At 26.3% G+C, this 18,400-nt stretch overlaps 4 protein-coding genes across 10 annotated transcripts in view; 1 reads left to right on the top strand and 3 right to left on the bottom strand.

Annotated features, from left to right (window-relative positions):
* LOC107998228 (cell adhesion molecule Dscam2) overlaps positions 1-2,933 on the bottom strand; it is a 195,930-nt gene extending 192,997 nt beyond the window's left edge. Inside the window, exon 1 of the mRNA XM_062072618.1 lies at positions 2,692-2,933. The gene's annotated coding sequence lies outside the window, so the exon portion shown is untranslated. The remainder of the gene's footprint in view (positions 1-2,691) is intronic.
* Positions 1-18,400, top strand: part of LOC107998080 (peflin) — a 113,831-nt gene that overhangs the window by 95,014 nt on the left and 417 nt on the right. Inside the window, exons 1-5 of one of the 6 annotated variants that reach the window (XM_017057103.3) lie at positions 15,810-15,939; positions 16,044-16,218; positions 16,292-16,570; positions 16,719-16,799; positions 18,153-18,397. In XM_017057103.3, the coding sequence (XP_016912592.2) occupies positions 15,928-15,939; positions 16,044-16,218; positions 16,292-16,570; positions 16,719-16,799; positions 18,153-18,190 (585 nt within the window). In that variant the 5' untranslated portion in view covers positions 15,810-15,927 and the 3' untranslated portion in view covers positions 18,191-18,397. Of the gene's footprint in view, positions 1-15,809; positions 15,940-16,043; positions 16,219-16,291; positions 16,571-16,718; positions 18,398-18,400 lie in introns of those variants that run through there. The other 5 variants (XM_062072638.1, XM_062072639.1, XM_028666867.2 and 2 more) reach the window with 5 other exon arrangements.
* LOC107998245 (solute carrier family 12 member 8) lies at positions 9,178-13,030 on the bottom strand. Of its 2 annotated transcripts, XM_062072629.1 has the most exons (11): positions 12,725-13,030; positions 12,342-12,644; positions 12,105-12,285; positions 11,876-12,021; positions 11,559-11,790; positions 11,280-11,481; positions 10,966-11,200; positions 10,572-10,892; positions 10,339-10,500; positions 10,079-10,257; positions 9,178-9,993 (listed from the first exon to the last, which is right to left on the bottom strand). In XM_062072629.1, the coding sequence occupies exons 2-11, from the start codon at positions 12,537-12,539 to the stop codon at positions 9,834-9,836; spliced, it is 2,016 nt and encodes a 671-aa protein (XP_061928613.1). In that variant the 5' UTR covers positions 12,540-12,644; positions 12,725-13,030; the 3' UTR covers positions 9,178-9,833. The 2 variants fall into 2 exon arrangements, with proteins under 2 accessions (XP_061928613.1, XP_016912922.1); XM_017057433.3 differs by having other exon boundaries at positions 12,342-13,030.
* On the bottom strand, positions 13,276-15,601 carry LOC107998075 (survival of motor neuron-related-splicing factor 30). The gene is made up of 5 exons (XM_017057095.3): positions 15,409-15,601; positions 15,058-15,281; positions 14,787-14,936; positions 13,839-13,989; positions 13,276-13,760 (listed from the first exon to the last, which is right to left on the bottom strand). Exons 1-5 carry the CDS (start codon positions 15,445-15,447, stop codon positions 13,617-13,619), a joined length of 708 nt encoding a protein of 235 aa, XP_016912584.1. The 5' UTR covers positions 15,448-15,601; the 3' UTR covers positions 13,276-13,616.

Raw genomic sequence — 18,400 nt, 5'->3', positions numbered from 1 at the left:
CTTTTCCACGTGGAATTTAAACTATACTGTTGTTACTCCTCTATTTTTCAGATCTCTTTCTTGCTTGAGAACTTATTTGAGAAAATATTGGATTAAAATAAATTCCAATTATTCGATTATTCGAAACTTTGTATCGCGGAAATAAGAATTAGAATATTTATTGCGGGTAACTAAGTTTAAAAATGCATGGAAAGTTACACGAATTTGTCCGGATTAAAAAGATTTTACCGGTCAGACGTCAATTGCGTTGATAGCGCGTATTTTTACGAGCCGAAAAAAAAATGAAATTTAAATGAAAGTACGATCTCTCAAATATCGTAACGAATATTTATACATTTAATATACAGGTTGCGTATTGCACATACGTTCTCTGTATATTTTTAAGAATTTAAATTTCTCGTAAATGCATAAGCACGTGTAATTTCCATGTCAATAATAAACGAGTAATTCTCTCTTGCATAATAATTTACCAACAATATCTGTAATTTATGATTTATAAAAAATTTACTTATATTACAAACTATAACATATCATAAATTTATGAATTGCTAAATTTCGTTAATAATATTTTCCAAAATCTGACATATTAATTGATAATATATTTCACGACCATCTTTGTCCACTTTGTCACTATTCACTGCCCTGTCCATAAAATTCAAAGTTCTTTTCGAATCAAAACGAACCAACACTCGGGAAAAAATTCCATTCTGTGTCCAATTTCAATCCTCCTTACGTGAGAAAATTGGATATTTTCATATAATAGAAACTCGACTTGACTTCCATCCGCGCGTTTAGCCAGGATTATCACAAAATTCCCGCGAAAATGTTAAACATCTTTTCGCCTAGAGCACCCTTTTCGCGGTTGGATCTCGAATTGAAAAAAGAAGTCGATTCTTGAACGTGAGTGTGATTTCATCGTTTTTTTTTCATCCCCCTTTCCACCCCCTCTCGACAGCCTCAAACGATTACCACGTAGTGCGAATTTTCGCGCGAGAGACAGTTCTCTTGAAAACAGTTCAGTTGACCTATTTCCTTCCTTCGTTCCAAATGACAGATTGGAATCAAACTTTTCTCGCTGAAATTCTCGCCAAAAAATAGTGGGCCGCTGACGTTTACAGAGAATGAAGATCGATGATACGCTAAAGATTTTCGTATCAAAATCGTACCGATTCAATGGCACCGATTGTCTTTTATTTATCCCGAGGAAATAAAGAAGTTTTAGAAGAGGAATATCTATTTCAACTTTCACACGACTTCGAGATATGATAGTATAAGCACATGATTGGTTGAGATAAGGGTGAAGAGACATTTGAATTCTCGGTATCGACGCCTTGACCCTGAACAGGCACCGAACTTCATAACTTGCTTCCAACAACTTCCCCAAAAGTTTTCTCATAAGTATAAAAAAGTGACAAAAGTGCGCATAAACGGGATGAACTTGTACTTTTCGCATTGAAACTCTGTTTGATGATCTCGTATAACAAGTTTAAGGTTAAATGGAACATGAGCCGAATACATTTCTTTCAGACTCGTGGTTATGTGAATTTGCGAGAAAATGATTCGCTCGCTTCATCTACCAATTTTCACGCGTTCGATAATCGTTAATGTAAAACGTTATGTACGTTAAATTAAATGAAAAAGACGAGAAATAAGATCGCGTAAAATTCAAAAAAATTTCTTCTCAAACGTAACATGTGGCAGAACACGTGACCGTTTACAACTTTCATAATTCCATAATTCTCGCCTTATATTCTATTCAAAAATTGAGAAGTTCAAAGAACTGATCGAAATGAAATAAGATCTTCGATTTAAGAAAAATGGATGGACAAAGTTAGAAACAAAATATTTCACAAAAAATGTCACTTGTACTATACTTCCACTCTTCCTCCAATAATTTTTTGCACAAAGATTTCTCCCAAGAGAAGGGAGTCGTATTAAATTTCTGCAATCAGACACGAATCTAAATCACGTACGCAATCCAAGTAGATACGGTAAAAACCAAAATTGTTCATTGTTCCAAGCCGAAACGCGCATCTTCGCTCACTCTCCACTCGGCGAATCAGTTTGGTGATCGAGCAAACCGGAACTCGTATCGAAACGAAGAATGGAGCATCGGCGAAATTCAGTCGAAGACTGCCCTAACAACCGCTTCGTTAAACGCGTCGCATCTCGCACGCAAGCCCGGAATCCTCGAGGACACGTGGTGATTCTCCGCGTTCCATCAAAAACTACCCCCTTTCTATCCAAAAACTTCGTCGATCCACCATTCACTCGTGCACAACTCCATCGAAACGAAACGATTCAAAACACTCGACGACAATCAAAGCTTTCTCTCGTTTCTTTCTTTTATATATATATATATATAAATAAATATTCAAAATTGAATAAGCATCCAAGGATGGAAGGAATCATGGTCGAACGGATGAACGATGATCGATTAACCTCTTCGATATACGATCATCTTACGATCATCATACTTAATTCATATTCCTCTTGATTTTAGTCGATCAATCGCGCTTGTTCAACACACTTTTCTTACTAGATTCAACGCAGTGTTATCAACAGACACGTGTTACACGAAAGTTACTGACTGTTATAAAATGACACCGAGCACAATTTTTTACCGAACGTCGTAAGGGAAGAGGTTAATGGACGATCGAACGTGTCAGAAGCAAAATATATTTCTCTCACCCCCCACAAGCAGCCAGGCCTCGCAGCTTCCGCTGGAGCTCCGACCGTAAACACACGTCGGTGGTTGATCGCGCACTGAAGTTTCCACCGCGGATCCGGCATCCGACTAGGAGGGATCCCACACCGGCGAACGCCGACCAACCCCCTCCTCCACACTCCCCCACCTCCCCACCCCAAATGTCCCGCTCGACGCCCGGCGTCGACGAGCAACCCCCCTTTTTAACCCTCCCGCCACTCGAAACCGTCACTGCACGCCTCCGCCACCCTCCGCCACCATCCAACCACCCTGTCGGCATCGCGCTAGAAACCGGCCGGACGGGATGAAGTAGTTTCTTCTTATCTCGAGAGGAAACGGGTGAGAGGGTGCCGATCGTGCGTATACACGCTTTCAACCTGGTCGCGAAATCTGTTGTCTCTTTTACGAGTTTTAAGGATTGAGAAAATTGGAAATTTAACTGAACTTTTAAATTTCGGAAAATTTCGAGGATACAGTTGATTCGTTGCACGTTCGAAACGAAAGGTTACAAAAGGTTATTCAATGAAAGATGGAGAGATTTAAGGGATTGAAATTTTGAAAATGTGAGGGGAAGGCAGTTTAGGATTTCTCGTGAACAGAGAGAGAAAAAACGTGGAGAAGAGGGGTTGTGATGAAATTTTACTGGATGTATAGATTTTGTTTTGAAAAATTGGGCAAGAAAATTTATGAAGGGATAGATTCTTTTGGAATATTTTGAGAAGATACGGCAATGAAGTAAATTATTCATATCTCGAGAGGAAATGAATGAACGAAGTGGATGAAAGAGTGTCGATGATCTATCTTTATAAGAATATTGTGGTGAAATCTATGTTGATTTGAATGTAAGTTTCGTTTTAGGAATCAATTGAGAAAATTGGAGATACTTCAGATTTTGGAAAATTTTAAAAATGTTAAAGAAAAAAAATAAGAAATAAGAAGGAAAAGAATTCTTTTTTTTATGTGGATAAGAAACGGGTCGGTTAATCGTTTTTTTTAATGTGATAAAGTTGTATTTTAAACTTAATTGAAAATTTTTAATTAAAATTAAGAAAAAATAAACTATCTAATAAATAAGATTCAGAAATTTAATCCCTTTTCTGCATGAAATTCCATATTTTCAATATGTTTCCGCGTGTTTTTATTCGATCACGTTAAGCTTATTCACAAATCCAATATAGAGATTTTTCGTTCGACCAACTTCCTCGCAATCTCGAACAACAATCGAATAAGATATAAAGAAGATAAGCAAATAACAAGATTACAAAAAAAATCATTCCAAAAAAAAACTTGAAACGAAAGTCAATAATTTCTATAAAAATTCTAATCCAAATACTTATAATTAAATTATAATTCAACAAAAATAAAACATATTTTATTATCAAGTATTTAATAATTCGCCGATCATTTTTCAAAAATGATTTTTCCATGGAAAAAGAATCATATTTTTTTCGGAAAAATCGACATCGGTTGCAAATTTTCCGGAAGTTCAACAAAAGTTTTCACCAATGGTTTGTTATTTCTGCAACTTGTTAAAATTCACTCTTTTGCCTTCTCACCAGCAATCGGATAAAACTATCTGTAAACCTTATCCCACTCGATGTATACACAACGAGCCATTTGAATAAATTTCCTACAATACTTTTAAAGAAGTGGAGGAAAATATTAAATGTTTCTGCGGTAATAAAAGTTTTCACCTTTTGTGTACTTTAGAAATGTGTTTGAGAAAGATCGATATAACGTATGAAGAGAATTTTAAATTTATAACTACTACATATATAACAAGAGATGAGTTCGAAAGTTGTAAGAATATATTAAAAGAAAATACGATAGATAAAATGTCACGCAATTATTTATTGCAGAGAAAATTTTCTAAAAAGAGTAATTTCTATTCGATATCTAAACGATCCATGAATGGAAATCAAAATAAATATTCTAAATTACACAAAATCTATTATTTATCCCTTTGGAAAACAATTGTTCGACAAGCCTTCGTAACAAAAGAATTACTGTGTAAAAAAATATTCACAACGAGTAATAATTAATCATCCTATTCCATTTTAACGTTGAAGAACGAAGAACACAGGGCCGAAGGATACAGATACAAGTAGAAATGCAGGTGGATGGAGCATAACTAATTATCTCGCATTCTGACGGCGTAAAGGATTTTAACACAACCGCCTAAGAGGTTGCCACGCGGAGGAGGGTTAACCAACGCGGTTGCCCGCGAGATCACCGCCAACCTCCTGGCTTCCGAAGCTCTCGCCGCGAGTTTAACCAGCATCCACGGTACTCACTGAATCTGGACCGATTAATAGAGCCGCGTGTATGCACAAGCATGGACGAAATATAATCCTTGGTTACAGTACGCTCGCGAATAAATAATAAAGTGTGAATCACGCTCGTGATCTGAAAACGAGAGATCGGATTAGCGGAATCGACGGTAAACGTCATAATCCTTCGAATATGTGATTTTAATTGGCGAATATCATATGTGACGAGACGAATATTCTTTTTTTCTCTTAATTTTTTTCTTTTCCTTCTTTTTCTTTTTTTTTTTCAAAGGAAAACGTTTCATAAATTTGTAATGATAGATTTATTTAAATTAATTTGTTATTGATATTATTAATTACAAATAGATTGAGTAATATTATGAAAAATATAATGATAAAAAATAACTTCGCGTTAAAAATATAATAGGAATAAATTGGACATATTTGCTATATATGTATTTCATAATTGTATTATGATTACATAATGATGTATTACATAATTACGTAATTAAAATAATTAAACTATATCAAATAATAATGATTTTCATAAAATTGTGATAAATTGGGAACTCATTCTAACCATATTCTCATCCATATTAATTATTCTCATCTATATTAACTAAATTAATTATTAAAATTCCTTAAAATTCAATAAATTTTTCTTTTGATGTTTATTTGCAAAATATTTGTTTGATTATTTTGCAAAGAAAATATTGAAAGAAAGTTTTAAAAAAATTTAAAATAAAAGTAATAATTATTAAAATATGTAACTGCATTTTATGATCCAGAAACAGAATTTCCACAGCGTTAATGAAAAAATTATTAGCATTTTATACATTACTTTTAAAGTATTTTTTTAAAGTAAAATAAACATGAAAAATTGAAATAATCGCGATAGAACAATATCTTTTAAAATAAATTTATTAAAAATTCAAATAATGAAAACAACAAATGAAAATTATTCAGATTAAAGGAAAAGTAAAAATTTTTAATACATTTACGTTTTAAAAAATTTTATTTTATCGGAATAAAAATTATTAGAAATAATTATTAAAAATCTTAAAAAACGCAACACGATTATTATTCCAACGTAACTCTCATTCAAATTAAAATCAATATTCGTTCGAAATTCGTTTCAGACTACGAAATTTTATATCATTTCATAACTCTAATTCAAAATATAATTAATCATTAACAATTAATTGTAATAAAAAAAAACGTGATTTGTCCATGAATTATTACATAATACTATTAAACAAACATAATGACAAAGTAATAAAAATGATTTCCCATCCTTTGGATCTAAAGAAAAGTCAAAAGATGAAAGAAGCTATTAATAGTTGTCCTCTTTCAATTTTCCGAGTCTTTTCTCTCTAAAATCTAAATCTTAGACTTATCCGAAATTTTCTAATTACAAATTTAAAAAAAAAAGAAAAAAAACTAAATCGCGGAAGCTAAGTATTACATGGATCGCAGTGATCGTTGTTCGTAACACGTGCAGAAATCTCAGCTCAATATTTCAAGATTTATTTCGCGATCACATGCACGCGGAATTCGAAAAATCAATGAATAAAATCAGAATCGAGTACCCAATGACAATTCGTCTTAGCTTCACTGTCGATTTTTCAAAATTATAATTCTCCTGAAACAGATTATTATGCGAAAATGCACTTATCCGTCTGTGATAACCTGTCTGATCCTATTTTTATTTATAATTAATAAGCACACCAAGAAATATACTACCTATCCTACCCAACTCGTATTTAAAAAAGATATACCAACACATTCATTTTATTATTCTCACATATAAAATTCGGGAGCAAAAAACTCTATATTAGAATCACCCCCGAGCTTGACATATTGTTTTCTCATACTCTAACTTTACGTGCCATTTTTTTAAATTGATTGACGATGGTTAGCAAGCATTACATAAATTACGATAAAAAATCATATCTCAACTTTTAAATAAAAATATGACTAAAAGAATATATATTTTTTAAAAAAAGAAATTGTATTTTGATATCATTATTATAATTTGATAGATTATTATAATCTGCAATATCAAATAACGGATATAATAATGTTATAATGAATTGTAATTGAATTAATAATATTGAATGAAGTACAATCGAAACGGTGTAATTCCACAGTCTAATTACATATAGGCGTACATACGCGCATACATACAGTGGAAAATACATTGTGCATGATATACTAGCGCATCATCAATCGCTAAATAAATTGTTACAAATTTATGAACTCATCAAAGGCCCTGGCTTCTTTCCTACCCAAATAACATCTGAGCACATGAATGAGATCCTGGCAATAAACACGGAAAGATTAAACTTATCTTGAAAATCCTGAGCTAAAAAGAATATTAGTTTATCTATTTTTTTATCAAACGAATTAATATTTTGATATCTATTCATTTGATATTTATTTTATTTCAAACTTGACAATTAATAATGATAAATAATTAACTCTAAATAAAATAATTGAACTCAAGTAATCTCTTTATTTTCGAAATGCAATAATAATAATATTTAAAACTTATTGTTCTGATTTTGAAATTTACGCAAAATGTCTGCTTCCACATTAAATTTCATATATCTATCTAATTAAATTTAATCTAATTTTCAGATTTCAAATCATATTTAAATTTATAATAAAAAATTAAATAAAAATGAAATTGTTAAATAATATTAAAATAAAAAAGAAAGTTAATGTACACTATCATTACTATATAATAATTGACATTTTTATAACGAAAAATATTTGAGTCTTTCATTAAAATATATTTCATTAAAGTTTTTCAATATATTTTATTTATTTTTACATTTATACTTTATATATATTTATTTATAAATATATATTCCTATGATTACTTGATTATTTATTTGATTATTTTTAAAAATATTCATATATTGAATATTTTTGAATATCATTGAATATATTTTGATTTTATAAATAACTGTAATGAACATATATAATTATAGATGTTCAAACTACCAACATTATTATCAATATTATATCAATTATACTAATTATTATTAATAAATATTAATAAAATAAAAATAAAATATAAATATATAAATAATTACGTATATGGTAATTAATAATTGATAAAAAATAACAGAATAATAATTAAAAATTAAAAATATTGCGTATTAAAGTTACTAACCTCGAGAAGGATAATATGTCTTATTACGATTATATTCTGCTTATATAGATTCGATAGTTAGCTAAGTCTTCTACTTCTACTGCACGAAGAATTGAATGTTCCACACCATAATTTTTTGATGAATAGTCCTCACTGCATAAATATTTATTCGAATGATGGAATTAAATTTATTTCTAATCTCTTTTATTTATTTATTATATTTAATTAGACATGATAGATAATGCTCGTTTTTTATTAAATAATATAATATAAAGTAATAATTAAAGAAATATTAATAAAAATAAATAAAATAAATAATTAAACAAAGAAAAATTTTAATACATATATAATTTCTTATTATTAGAAATAAAAAATTCAATTTTAAAAATTTTACCTGATTTTGTAAAAATGAAGTATTGACAATGCACTTAAAAAATTTTCCCACTTAACGTTATTACTTTATCGAATTATAAATCACAAATAAATAATTATTATTTAATATACTGATCTATTAGTATTTAAAAAATATATAAGTAACAACTTAGAATGTATATTTACACTATAAAAATAAAATTACACCAATAATTTATATAAAAATATAATCACATGCACTATTCAAACTTCTAAATGATTCTATTCACTAAGCACTACGTATGTCAATACACTTTCTGGAAAGTAAACCGGAAATATATTTTAATTAAAACTTGATACATATATATTAAAAATATACAATTGAAATTTTTACTTTTTTAATAAATATTATTCAATTTAGTGCATTATTAAATAAAAATATTGATTTTTTTGTATATAATAAAACAATTTTAAAAGATTTATAAATATAATATAATTTATAAAATATAAAAACCCGCCAAATATAAAATATATAAATATATAAATAATAAATATATACAAAATTGATTAGAGTAGTAAGTTTCAAAAAATATGATAAAAAATGATTTTAAAAAAATTTTTTTTTAATAAATTTTTTAAAGATTTTATATAAGAAAAAAAAAAGGTAAGAATTAAAATAAAAATTCAAATTTTAGCTGTTTTATATATATATATATTTGTTAATATATTCATCTTTGACGATATTTATAAAAATGTTAAATAGCATATAAATATGTCATTACTACATATTTACAGATTATATATTATAAATAGTTTGATATCAACATTATCTTTCGATATCTTCAATAATATATAGAATATGTTTAACTACAAATTATAAAGTCTATAAAGAATAAATAATCTCACATCATAAGAAATATTTGTTAAAATAATTCACTGAATATATGGACCCTCCATTTTAGAAATGCTTCTGGCAGTATGGCATTTCAATTGTCTAATATAATTTAATAAACTAGTACCAAAAGTCATGTGACTTTGTTCATTTATTATTCTCTTGACATAACATACTTTTTTTTCTTTTTATTTAATTACTATTATTGTTAAGGCTATCAGGTTGTGATGGTATTTTATAAAAAATTTCTTTTACCTAAGATATGAAATGTTCTTAACTAGACTAGTTTTGTGCGGTCAATAATATTGCAAATTACAATGTTCTCCTTCTTATTTCATTCTATTTTAAAATATGATATTTCATAATATGATTCCTATACAATTCCTTCTGTTCAAATAATTTATATCTGATTTCCATTCGAAATTTTGCCTAATTATTCTGCAAAAGCAATATTCAATCAATACTGACACATTGTCCCGTCACAGTAGCTGTTTGATGATATCTTCTCCTTCCAGCAAAATCTTCATTTTCTTCATTTAATTGAGCTGAACAAGTTTCAACACCAGGATGCACAGGTGTAACGACAATTTGTTCGTAATCATAAACTTTTCTTCTAAAATTTATAAATAACATTTCATTACAATTAATATACATTAAAATATAATCAAGAAAAAAATTATAACAATAATAAAAATTACCCCATAATCCTTAACAACAACATTTTCAACCATTTAAACAATTTAAATTCAGATGAAACACCTGGTTTAACTGCAGGATTAGCATGGCCAATGTAACTCCAAACGAGAAAAACAACAACAATATTAGCAATAGCATAGCTCCAATGAACAAGAAACATAATAAGTAATTTTATAAGACACTATAAAATAAATCATAATATTAAATTTATACAATTATATTAAAGTCATTAATTTAATAATAATAATAATAAAAGACTTACACCTAATAATGAAAACCATCTATTACATAAAGGACTATACCAATTTCCTAATTTATTATGGATATGAATTTTTCGTTCTGCAGTATCGGTTCCACTACCATTTTCATCGACACTTGGTGAAGAATCTATATAAACATTATTTTCAGAAAGACTAGGATTTCTCTGAAAATAATGAATAAAATATTGTTACTTTTCTTATCATAATAATAAATAAAACAATTATTTATACTTACGATTAGATTTTTATGCCTTATTCGTTCGGGAAATAAATTATCTAAATCGTTATCTGTATCCGTTATCGAATTATTTCTACTTGCAGAACCATAATCACGATCAAATGTTGGAGATTGTGTTCGAAATCTTTGTTCTCTAGATAATTGTATATCAAATGTTTGTGCAAGAGCAAAATATGCATAATCCAAGCATGCGTAAGTTAGAAGAAAAGGCATAGTAACAATTGGTGCAAGTGTATTAATTTGACCGGTAATAATAAAAGTCAATGTAACAACAGCAACAACTAACATTGCATATACAGGTACCTTATTTGGTCCTTTCTAAAATTTCAAAATTATTTTAATATCATATTATAAATAATCTAAATAATATAAATTTTCTTGTTACACTCACTCCTCTTTGCAAACAACTAATTCCTGGTAAAACATTTTGACTAGCAATAGATTGAAGAACTCGAGGTGTACCATACATTGCACCCAAACAGCTGCTAAATGATGAAACATAAAGACCTGCTAATAGCAATACTGAAATTGCTGATACTGTTGATGCAATCATAAAATTCGTAAGTAGTGCCTTTCGAGTACAAGTTGCCGCGAGAAATATTGAAAAACATAAATATAAAAATGTTCTGAAATTAAATTACAAAATTGTAATTAATTTTTTAATGATGAATGTAATATAAATACTTTCAAACTATTATTTTGTACCCAGTTCCGACAGCTGCTAATGTGCCATTAGGAATATCAGTAGATGGATGTTTTAAATCTCCACTCATATTAATACCAGCTAAAACACCAGTTACTGTAGGAAAAAATACGCCAAAAACTGTAAACCAACTATATCCATCCTGATAGTTGGTAAAAGTATTATTTTTTAAATTTCCTGATAACCAACCTTCAAAACCAGCTTCTATAATTTATATAGGATTATATATATCCAAAATAATAATAAAAATATTATAAGTTTAACAGATTATCTTATCTTACCAACATTTATGTGAGTAAAACTTCCAACCATAAAATCTACACCAGCAAGCAATAAAATTAATAATAAAATAAATTGAAGTTTTATGACCCATTTGACACCAGCAATATTAATAATAGACAATAAAATAACAGCAGTACAAGCAAAACCTCGCTCTGCCCATGCAGACTCTAAACCCACAAGACCAGCCATAGATTCTCCAAATCCTAAAACATTTAGAGCACAACCCACCGCCTAAAAGAAATTTTTAAATAATATTCTAGAATTATTATTACTTTTATTATTATTATTATTATTATTATATAATTATTTCACATACCTGTCCAAAACAATATAGTAATCCAATAGATCCACCAAATCTTGATCCTAACACATGTGATAATAAAAAATAAACTCCACCACTTTCTACACGGCATCTTTCACATATTCCCACAGCAGATAATACTGTTACCAATGCAATGCACACTAAAATAAATCATCAAATTTTTTTAAATTTTTAAAATCAACTATCATTGATATATAGAAACTATTGTTATTATATTATATACCTGTACATAAAATTATTAATACAGCATTAAAAGAACCAGCTTGACCTACTATCCATCCTGATCTCAAAAAGACAATAACTCCAAAAATGTTAATTAAACAAGATGTAAAAACTCCATCCCATGTTCCAAATAATACAGGCTGAGAAATAAAAAAATTTGATTTCCACCAAGGATCAGCACTCTGAAAAATATAACTTTTAAAATCAAATCATATATTTTCTTATTTTAATTACTTACATATTCTTGAGCAAATAATTCATTTGCTCCAGTTTGATACATTTCAGATCCAAATTCTTCATATTGTCTATTATTTCTTTGTGTTTCATTATTTTTTTGAGTTTCTGTATTATTGTGTAATCCATATCTAGACCAATCGATATCCTTATTGCTTATAACATCTCCATTTGATAATTTATTTCTTTCATTTGACTCCATATTTTTTTGTATACAAATATTTTGTTTTTGTAAAATAATTAATCAATTTTTATTAACAATTAAATCAGTCTTTTTGCTTTCAATAAATTTTAATTTTATAAAAGTCTTAAATAAAAAATTGACAGGCACATAAAAAATTGTTTTTGAAGACTCATCTTTATATCATCATTTATGAAAATACATACTATTTAATATTTTCAAATAAATCAACAACTAATATAACCATATTATCATAATGAAAAAAAAAATATCAAATATACTTAATGTTTATTGATGATTTTTTTTAAATAGGTTAGAATAAATTTCTAGTATTTTAAACAAAGCAACAGTTATTATAAGTTTCCACGATAATATAATATTTTAATACATTCATTTTTTTCCAATTTATCAACCTCTTATATCAATCTTATCATCTCAAATATATCACCTACTGGTGACGTGTTATTCCACAACAGAGCGACCATTTTTGATTTCTTTAACGACATTAACTATATATATATTTACTTAATTACCTAAGCATAGTATAGAATGTAATTAGTTCATCTTTATAACGTATTATGATACTATTTAATTTGTCATTTTAATTACTTTAAAATAAAAAATAATTTATTTAACCACAAAAAATTTATCAAAATAATTTTATAGTTGTATGTTCAAAAAGTAACTTATATATAGAAATTTTAAAATATCTTGTTCCATAAAAGGATTTAATAAATAATTTCAAAATTTCATTATCTGATTTTAAAATATACATTTATTCGTATTCATTACAGATTATAAACAAATCATATCCACATAAATGTATTGATCTAGAAATACACTCATTCACGTCAATCATTCATTTCATAAAGGTAGAAAATCCAAATACCTTCCAGATACTTGTCATTGTTCATTCATAACATAATATCTACGTACAATCTATGAATACCGCTAAACACACTTCATTCATATATTCAGAAACATTCTTGCAACACAAAACATACATTTCAGCTTTTTCAAAACTGAATTCAGTGTAATAATAACAATAATCGATAGTTCTATCTCACGAAATATTAAATTTCATATTTACAATAGTATTCATGCTCCTCTTCTCCATTTTTCACCATTACTAAATTTAGTCATTTCTCGACCGCTTACGCCACAAGTACCAATTCCGACTCGACCATTCACATTTTCTGGCGTTGCAAATATACTTTTTTTAATTACACCTTTTTTTGAAGACTGCATTAAAAAATAAATTAATATATAATATAATTCAGAAATGTGTAATTGAAAATTTCAATTATCTATTAATAATACCTTATTTGTAAATGCTAGCCATTTATTTTTTTCCATTTCACGTTCCTCTTCAAGTTCTTTAAATCGTTGAAGTTTTCTTTGTTTCTTTTTCTTTAAATATTCCCTTTGTTTATTAGGATCTGAGCCTGCTACTGCAGCGGCTTGCATTTTTCTGAAAATTAATAAGCCCATCATTCATGAAGTTAATTACTAAAAATAAATTTATCAGAATATATCCATATAAAATTTTTTACAAAACATAAAAGATATAGCTGTAATAAATTCTATTAATATATTAATATTGCTGTTAATATTGCTATTAATATATATTGTAAAACTCATTATGTATAAAAGTATATAGTTTCATTAAATAACATAAAAACATAAAAATAGTGATTGCTATTGCTATTATTTCAGAAAGAATAATATTTATAAGAATAATGATGAAATGGAAATAGTTTTATTTCACCTACAAATTTATTAATATAAATAATTATTTTTATTATAATTAAAAATTTATTTATGATTATATTAATTTTATAAATTAATAAACTTTATCATTGTGTTCTTATTATAATACCGTATTATTTTATTCATATTTAAATGTGAAATATTATATTATTTGAAAATCTTGTACGATAAAAAGAATAAAAAAAGAAATTCAACAAAAATCTATTATTTCTTGTTACCTTTTCCTGGATTCCGGCGATGTACAACAGTGCGACACCAAGAGACAAATGAACAATAATGGAATTTCAGATCGAAGCACACCAAACAGTGGAGTGAATATCGTGGCCAATTGGGAATTAAGGAATAAGGAGAAAAATGAACAATTAGTAATCATTGTTTCTTATAAAACTTATCCCGCAATGTTCTCCAAAAAACTGATATGTGCTTAAAATTGCAGGGGAAGGGTCATGTTAATAATGACTATTGATAAATAAAATAAATAAATGCTTGTCAACTCACTTTGATTTTTGATCTGCCCAATCTGATGCTGGCCTTTTAGCTACAGATTTTAACTGACTAAGCATAGTGACATCTGTATTTTTATATTCATTAAAAGTTATATTAACAACACCATCTTCACTTATTGCATCTATGGTTGCCTCATAATATCTAGAAAAATGTAATAAAAATACATGTCATTATCATAAATACATTCATTTATTGATTATAATTAAAAATAAATAACTGTTAATTTATCAAAAATATATATGTAAATTATAACTTCACTTACTTGCCATCTTCGCTCCAAGGTGCCATGCACTGATCACCAACCTTCCACTTATTAGCCAAAACTGCAAGTAAAATAGGATCTTTAGCATCCATGCCATTGGCTTGCCTTTTTTCTTGTTGTTGTGATTTAATTAAATCGTGTGTCAACTCTATTACTTCTTCAAGATCAATTTTTAATTTAAGAAGTTCTTCATTACTAGGATCCGTAGTAAGTGCAGCTTCTACCTAAAATAATAAAATAGAATAAAATATAAAATTTATTTCATGTTTTGATGTCATAAACAAAAAAGAGATTACCAAAAATGGACTCGTCATTCCATCCTTTATGATAGGTTAAATATAAAAGTCTCACCTGTTGAAGCTGCAGTTTATAATTCTGTAAATCGTCCATCGTGGGATCAAAATCAGTTACTTATTAACAAAGATTAAAATAATGTTCAACAGTCGTTCTTTCCCTATCTAATACTACTGTCAGAAAAGCAAGCAAAAGCGAACACTAGAGAATACCCTACTCTCTATATGTGATCGTATTAAATACAAAACAATGCGTAAGATGGCACTGTCATTTTAGCGCGTTAATTATAAAAATATAAAAATTATTAATTTTATTACATTATAAAATTGTAATGAAACATTATAAAATAAAATATATTTTATCTTTATTTCATACGAAACATATATGTATACAAGCACTATTATAAAAAAATTAATGAAGTATTATTCGAATCGTATCGTATATATAATATGTATAATAGATCATATATGTATATATCTATACTTTATACTGTAATTGTGTGGTCCTATAGTATGATATTATAGTATTAAATATATCTTATAAATAATACTATTTAACAGTTAGTAAACACTAGTCATGGCCTATCCAGTAATTATATTTCAATTAATATATTTTATATATTAAAATATATTCTATGAATAAATAAAAAATTTATGTTTTATTATTTTAAAGTGAATGTTATCAATTTTTAGAATACAATGTATGGTTCAACTAATCCTGAAACACAAATAAGTCCAGAAGTGCAGCAATGGTTTAGTACTGTTGATAGGGATGGCAGTGGAAGAATCACAGCTATAGAATTAAAATCTGCATTGGCAAATGGACAAGGGGGTACATTTTCAGATACAGCTTGTAGGCTTATGATAGGTATATTATATTATATATTATATTATGTATTTTTAAAATTTATTATAGTTTATTAGACAATTTTTCTTTATAGGAATGTTTGACAAGGAAAAAAATGGTACAATAGATTTATTTGAATTTCAAGCTCTTTATAATTATATTAATGCATGGCTAGGTGTCTTTCGTGGTTTTGATCATGATAATTCTGGAAGTATACAAGAAAATGAATTAAATGCAGCTTTAACTCAAATGGGATATAGATTAAGTCGAGAATTCATTTCATTTTTAATAAAAAAAAGTGATCCTACTGGTCATTCTACTATCACTATAGATCAATTTATTGTATTATGTGTTCAAATTCAAAGATTTACAGGTAAATAAATATTTAAAAATAAATAAAAAAATTAAAATAATAAAAATGTTATATAAATTGTTGTATTGTTATATAAATGTTATATATAAAAATATTAAACTTTATATATATTATTGATATTAATATAGTTTTTAACTTCTTTTTTCAGATGCTTTTCGAATAAGAGATAATGAACAAACAGGAATAATCACTATTGGATTTGAAGATTTTCTAGGAGTTGCACTTAATTGTAGTGTATAATAATTTTTTTTATTAAATTTATGATTATATTTATTTTAAAATACAAAAATTAGTAGTAGTTTAATATTTCAAAATATTAGAATTATAAACACTTGTACCTTATTATTCTTAATTATTCTTATTAGTAAACATATTATTTTTAATATTAAACATATGTATTTTTATAATTTAATTTTATAGATTATAAATTTTATCAATTTTTTTATAATTGCAAATAATTATAATAAAATGAAATATTTTGTGCTTAGATTTATTTAATATTGCTTAATATTAATCTAACGAAAAATAATTAACATTTTATTAAAGAATTATTCATTTATTTTTTAAACATAAAAGAATATAGGATAAATTACAGAAATTTTAAAATTATAATTATTAATTTATATTTTACAAAAAATATTTTGTGTATGTATATGAAATATATATAATATATAAAAAATATATAAATTTATATTAATTCATAGTAAATGTAATAAATATTTAAATAAAAAATTTGTTTGTTTGATGAGTGCTACTATAACATCAATATAATGTATAACCACAGACGAAATATATTACATTTTATTAATAGAAATAAAAGAAATAATTAATCTATTTTATGTTAAATTATTTATATTAACATTTTTTTATATAAATTTACACAAATTAAATAATTTACATTACAAAAACTTATATAATTTTGTTGTTTTGTGGCAGTTAAAGATGTATTCATATAATTTTTTTGTGAAAAATAATTTATATTTTTGAATATATATGGATATAAATTATAAATTGTAAAATAATTCCTATAAATTGAAATAATGAATATTTTATTTAAAATAATTATGTTTCAAACATATTTTGGAAAAAGTATTGTTTTAACCTAACATTCAAAGATTATATTGCATATAAAACATATTTCTAAAACATTTCATAAAATATGAATTTATTTTAATATTTTGTGACATATATATTTTAAGAATGTTATAGGAATTCAAATTAATAATTGTAAAAAACGACGGTATTAATTATAAAATTATAATAGAATATAATTGTAATCATATATATGTAAGAAAGTAATTTTAAAATTCATAAAAATATATTTGAACTTCAAATGACAGTACAAAACTCTATTATATATTAATATATTATTATATATCTAATATTGTTTTATGTAAATAAAAAATTTTATTAAACACTCATCACATGACAAATATTATTTTTAATATAGATTTTATTTATACAATATCATTATTTATATTGGAAAATTTAAAATAATATTGATCATATAATATTATTAATTATATAATATAATATAACTTAACTTATAAGTATTAATAAGATAATTATTTGATCTAATTAGATATTTTGATGAAGACTTCAATGATAAAACAAAATTAAAGAATTTCAATACAACAGTATCACATACTAGAGAGGCATATAAAAGAATTCAAGAATTTAATAGATTAAAAAGAGCAAGACAACTTCTTGATGCTATTTGTTTTACAAATGAATTACTTACAGATGGTTCAGATATAGAAATATTGAGTCTTGCTAACATAATAATAAAAAGATTAAAAACTTTAGGAGTTTGTAATAATGTATTAGGTA

Source organism: Apis cerana, linkage group LG3 (genome assembly GCF_029169275.1).
Source record: "Apis cerana isolate GH-2021 linkage group LG3, AcerK_1.0, whole genome shotgun sequence".
Classification (NCBI taxonomy): domain Eukaryota; kingdom Metazoa; phylum Arthropoda; class Insecta; order Hymenoptera; family Apidae; genus Apis; species Apis cerana.
The sequence above is the reverse complement of the archived record's forward strand: the minus strand, read 5'-3'. Positions and strand labels throughout refer to the sequence as shown.

Excerpts from the sequence above, each read along its gene's own strand:
- LOC107998245 (XM_017057433.3), bottom strand. The coding sequence starts at position 12,539 with ATGGAGTCAAATGAAAGAAATAAATTATCAAATGGAGATGTTATAAGC. Across the intron at positions 11,791-11,875 it reads TACTATATTGTTTTGGACAG|GCGGTGGGTTGTGCTCTAAA; the intron begins GTATGTGAAATA and ends AATTTCTTTTAG. Across the intron at positions 11,482-11,558 it reads TTTTACTCACATAAATGTTG|AAGCTGGTTTTGAAGGTTGG; the intron begins GTAAGATAAGAT and ends TATAAATTATAG.
- LOC107998075 (XM_017057095.3), bottom strand. The coding sequence starts at position 15,447 with ATGGACGATTTACAGAATTATAAACTGCAGCTTCAACAG. Across the intron at positions 14,937-15,057 it reads CCTTGGAGCGAAGATGGCAA|ATATTATGAGGCAACCATAG; the intron begins GTAAGTGAAGTT and ends ACATTTTTCTAG. Across the intron at positions 13,990-14,786 it reads TGGGCAGATCAAAAATCAAA|AAAAATGCAAGCCGCTGCAG; the intron begins GTGAGTTGACAA and ends ATTAATTTTCAG.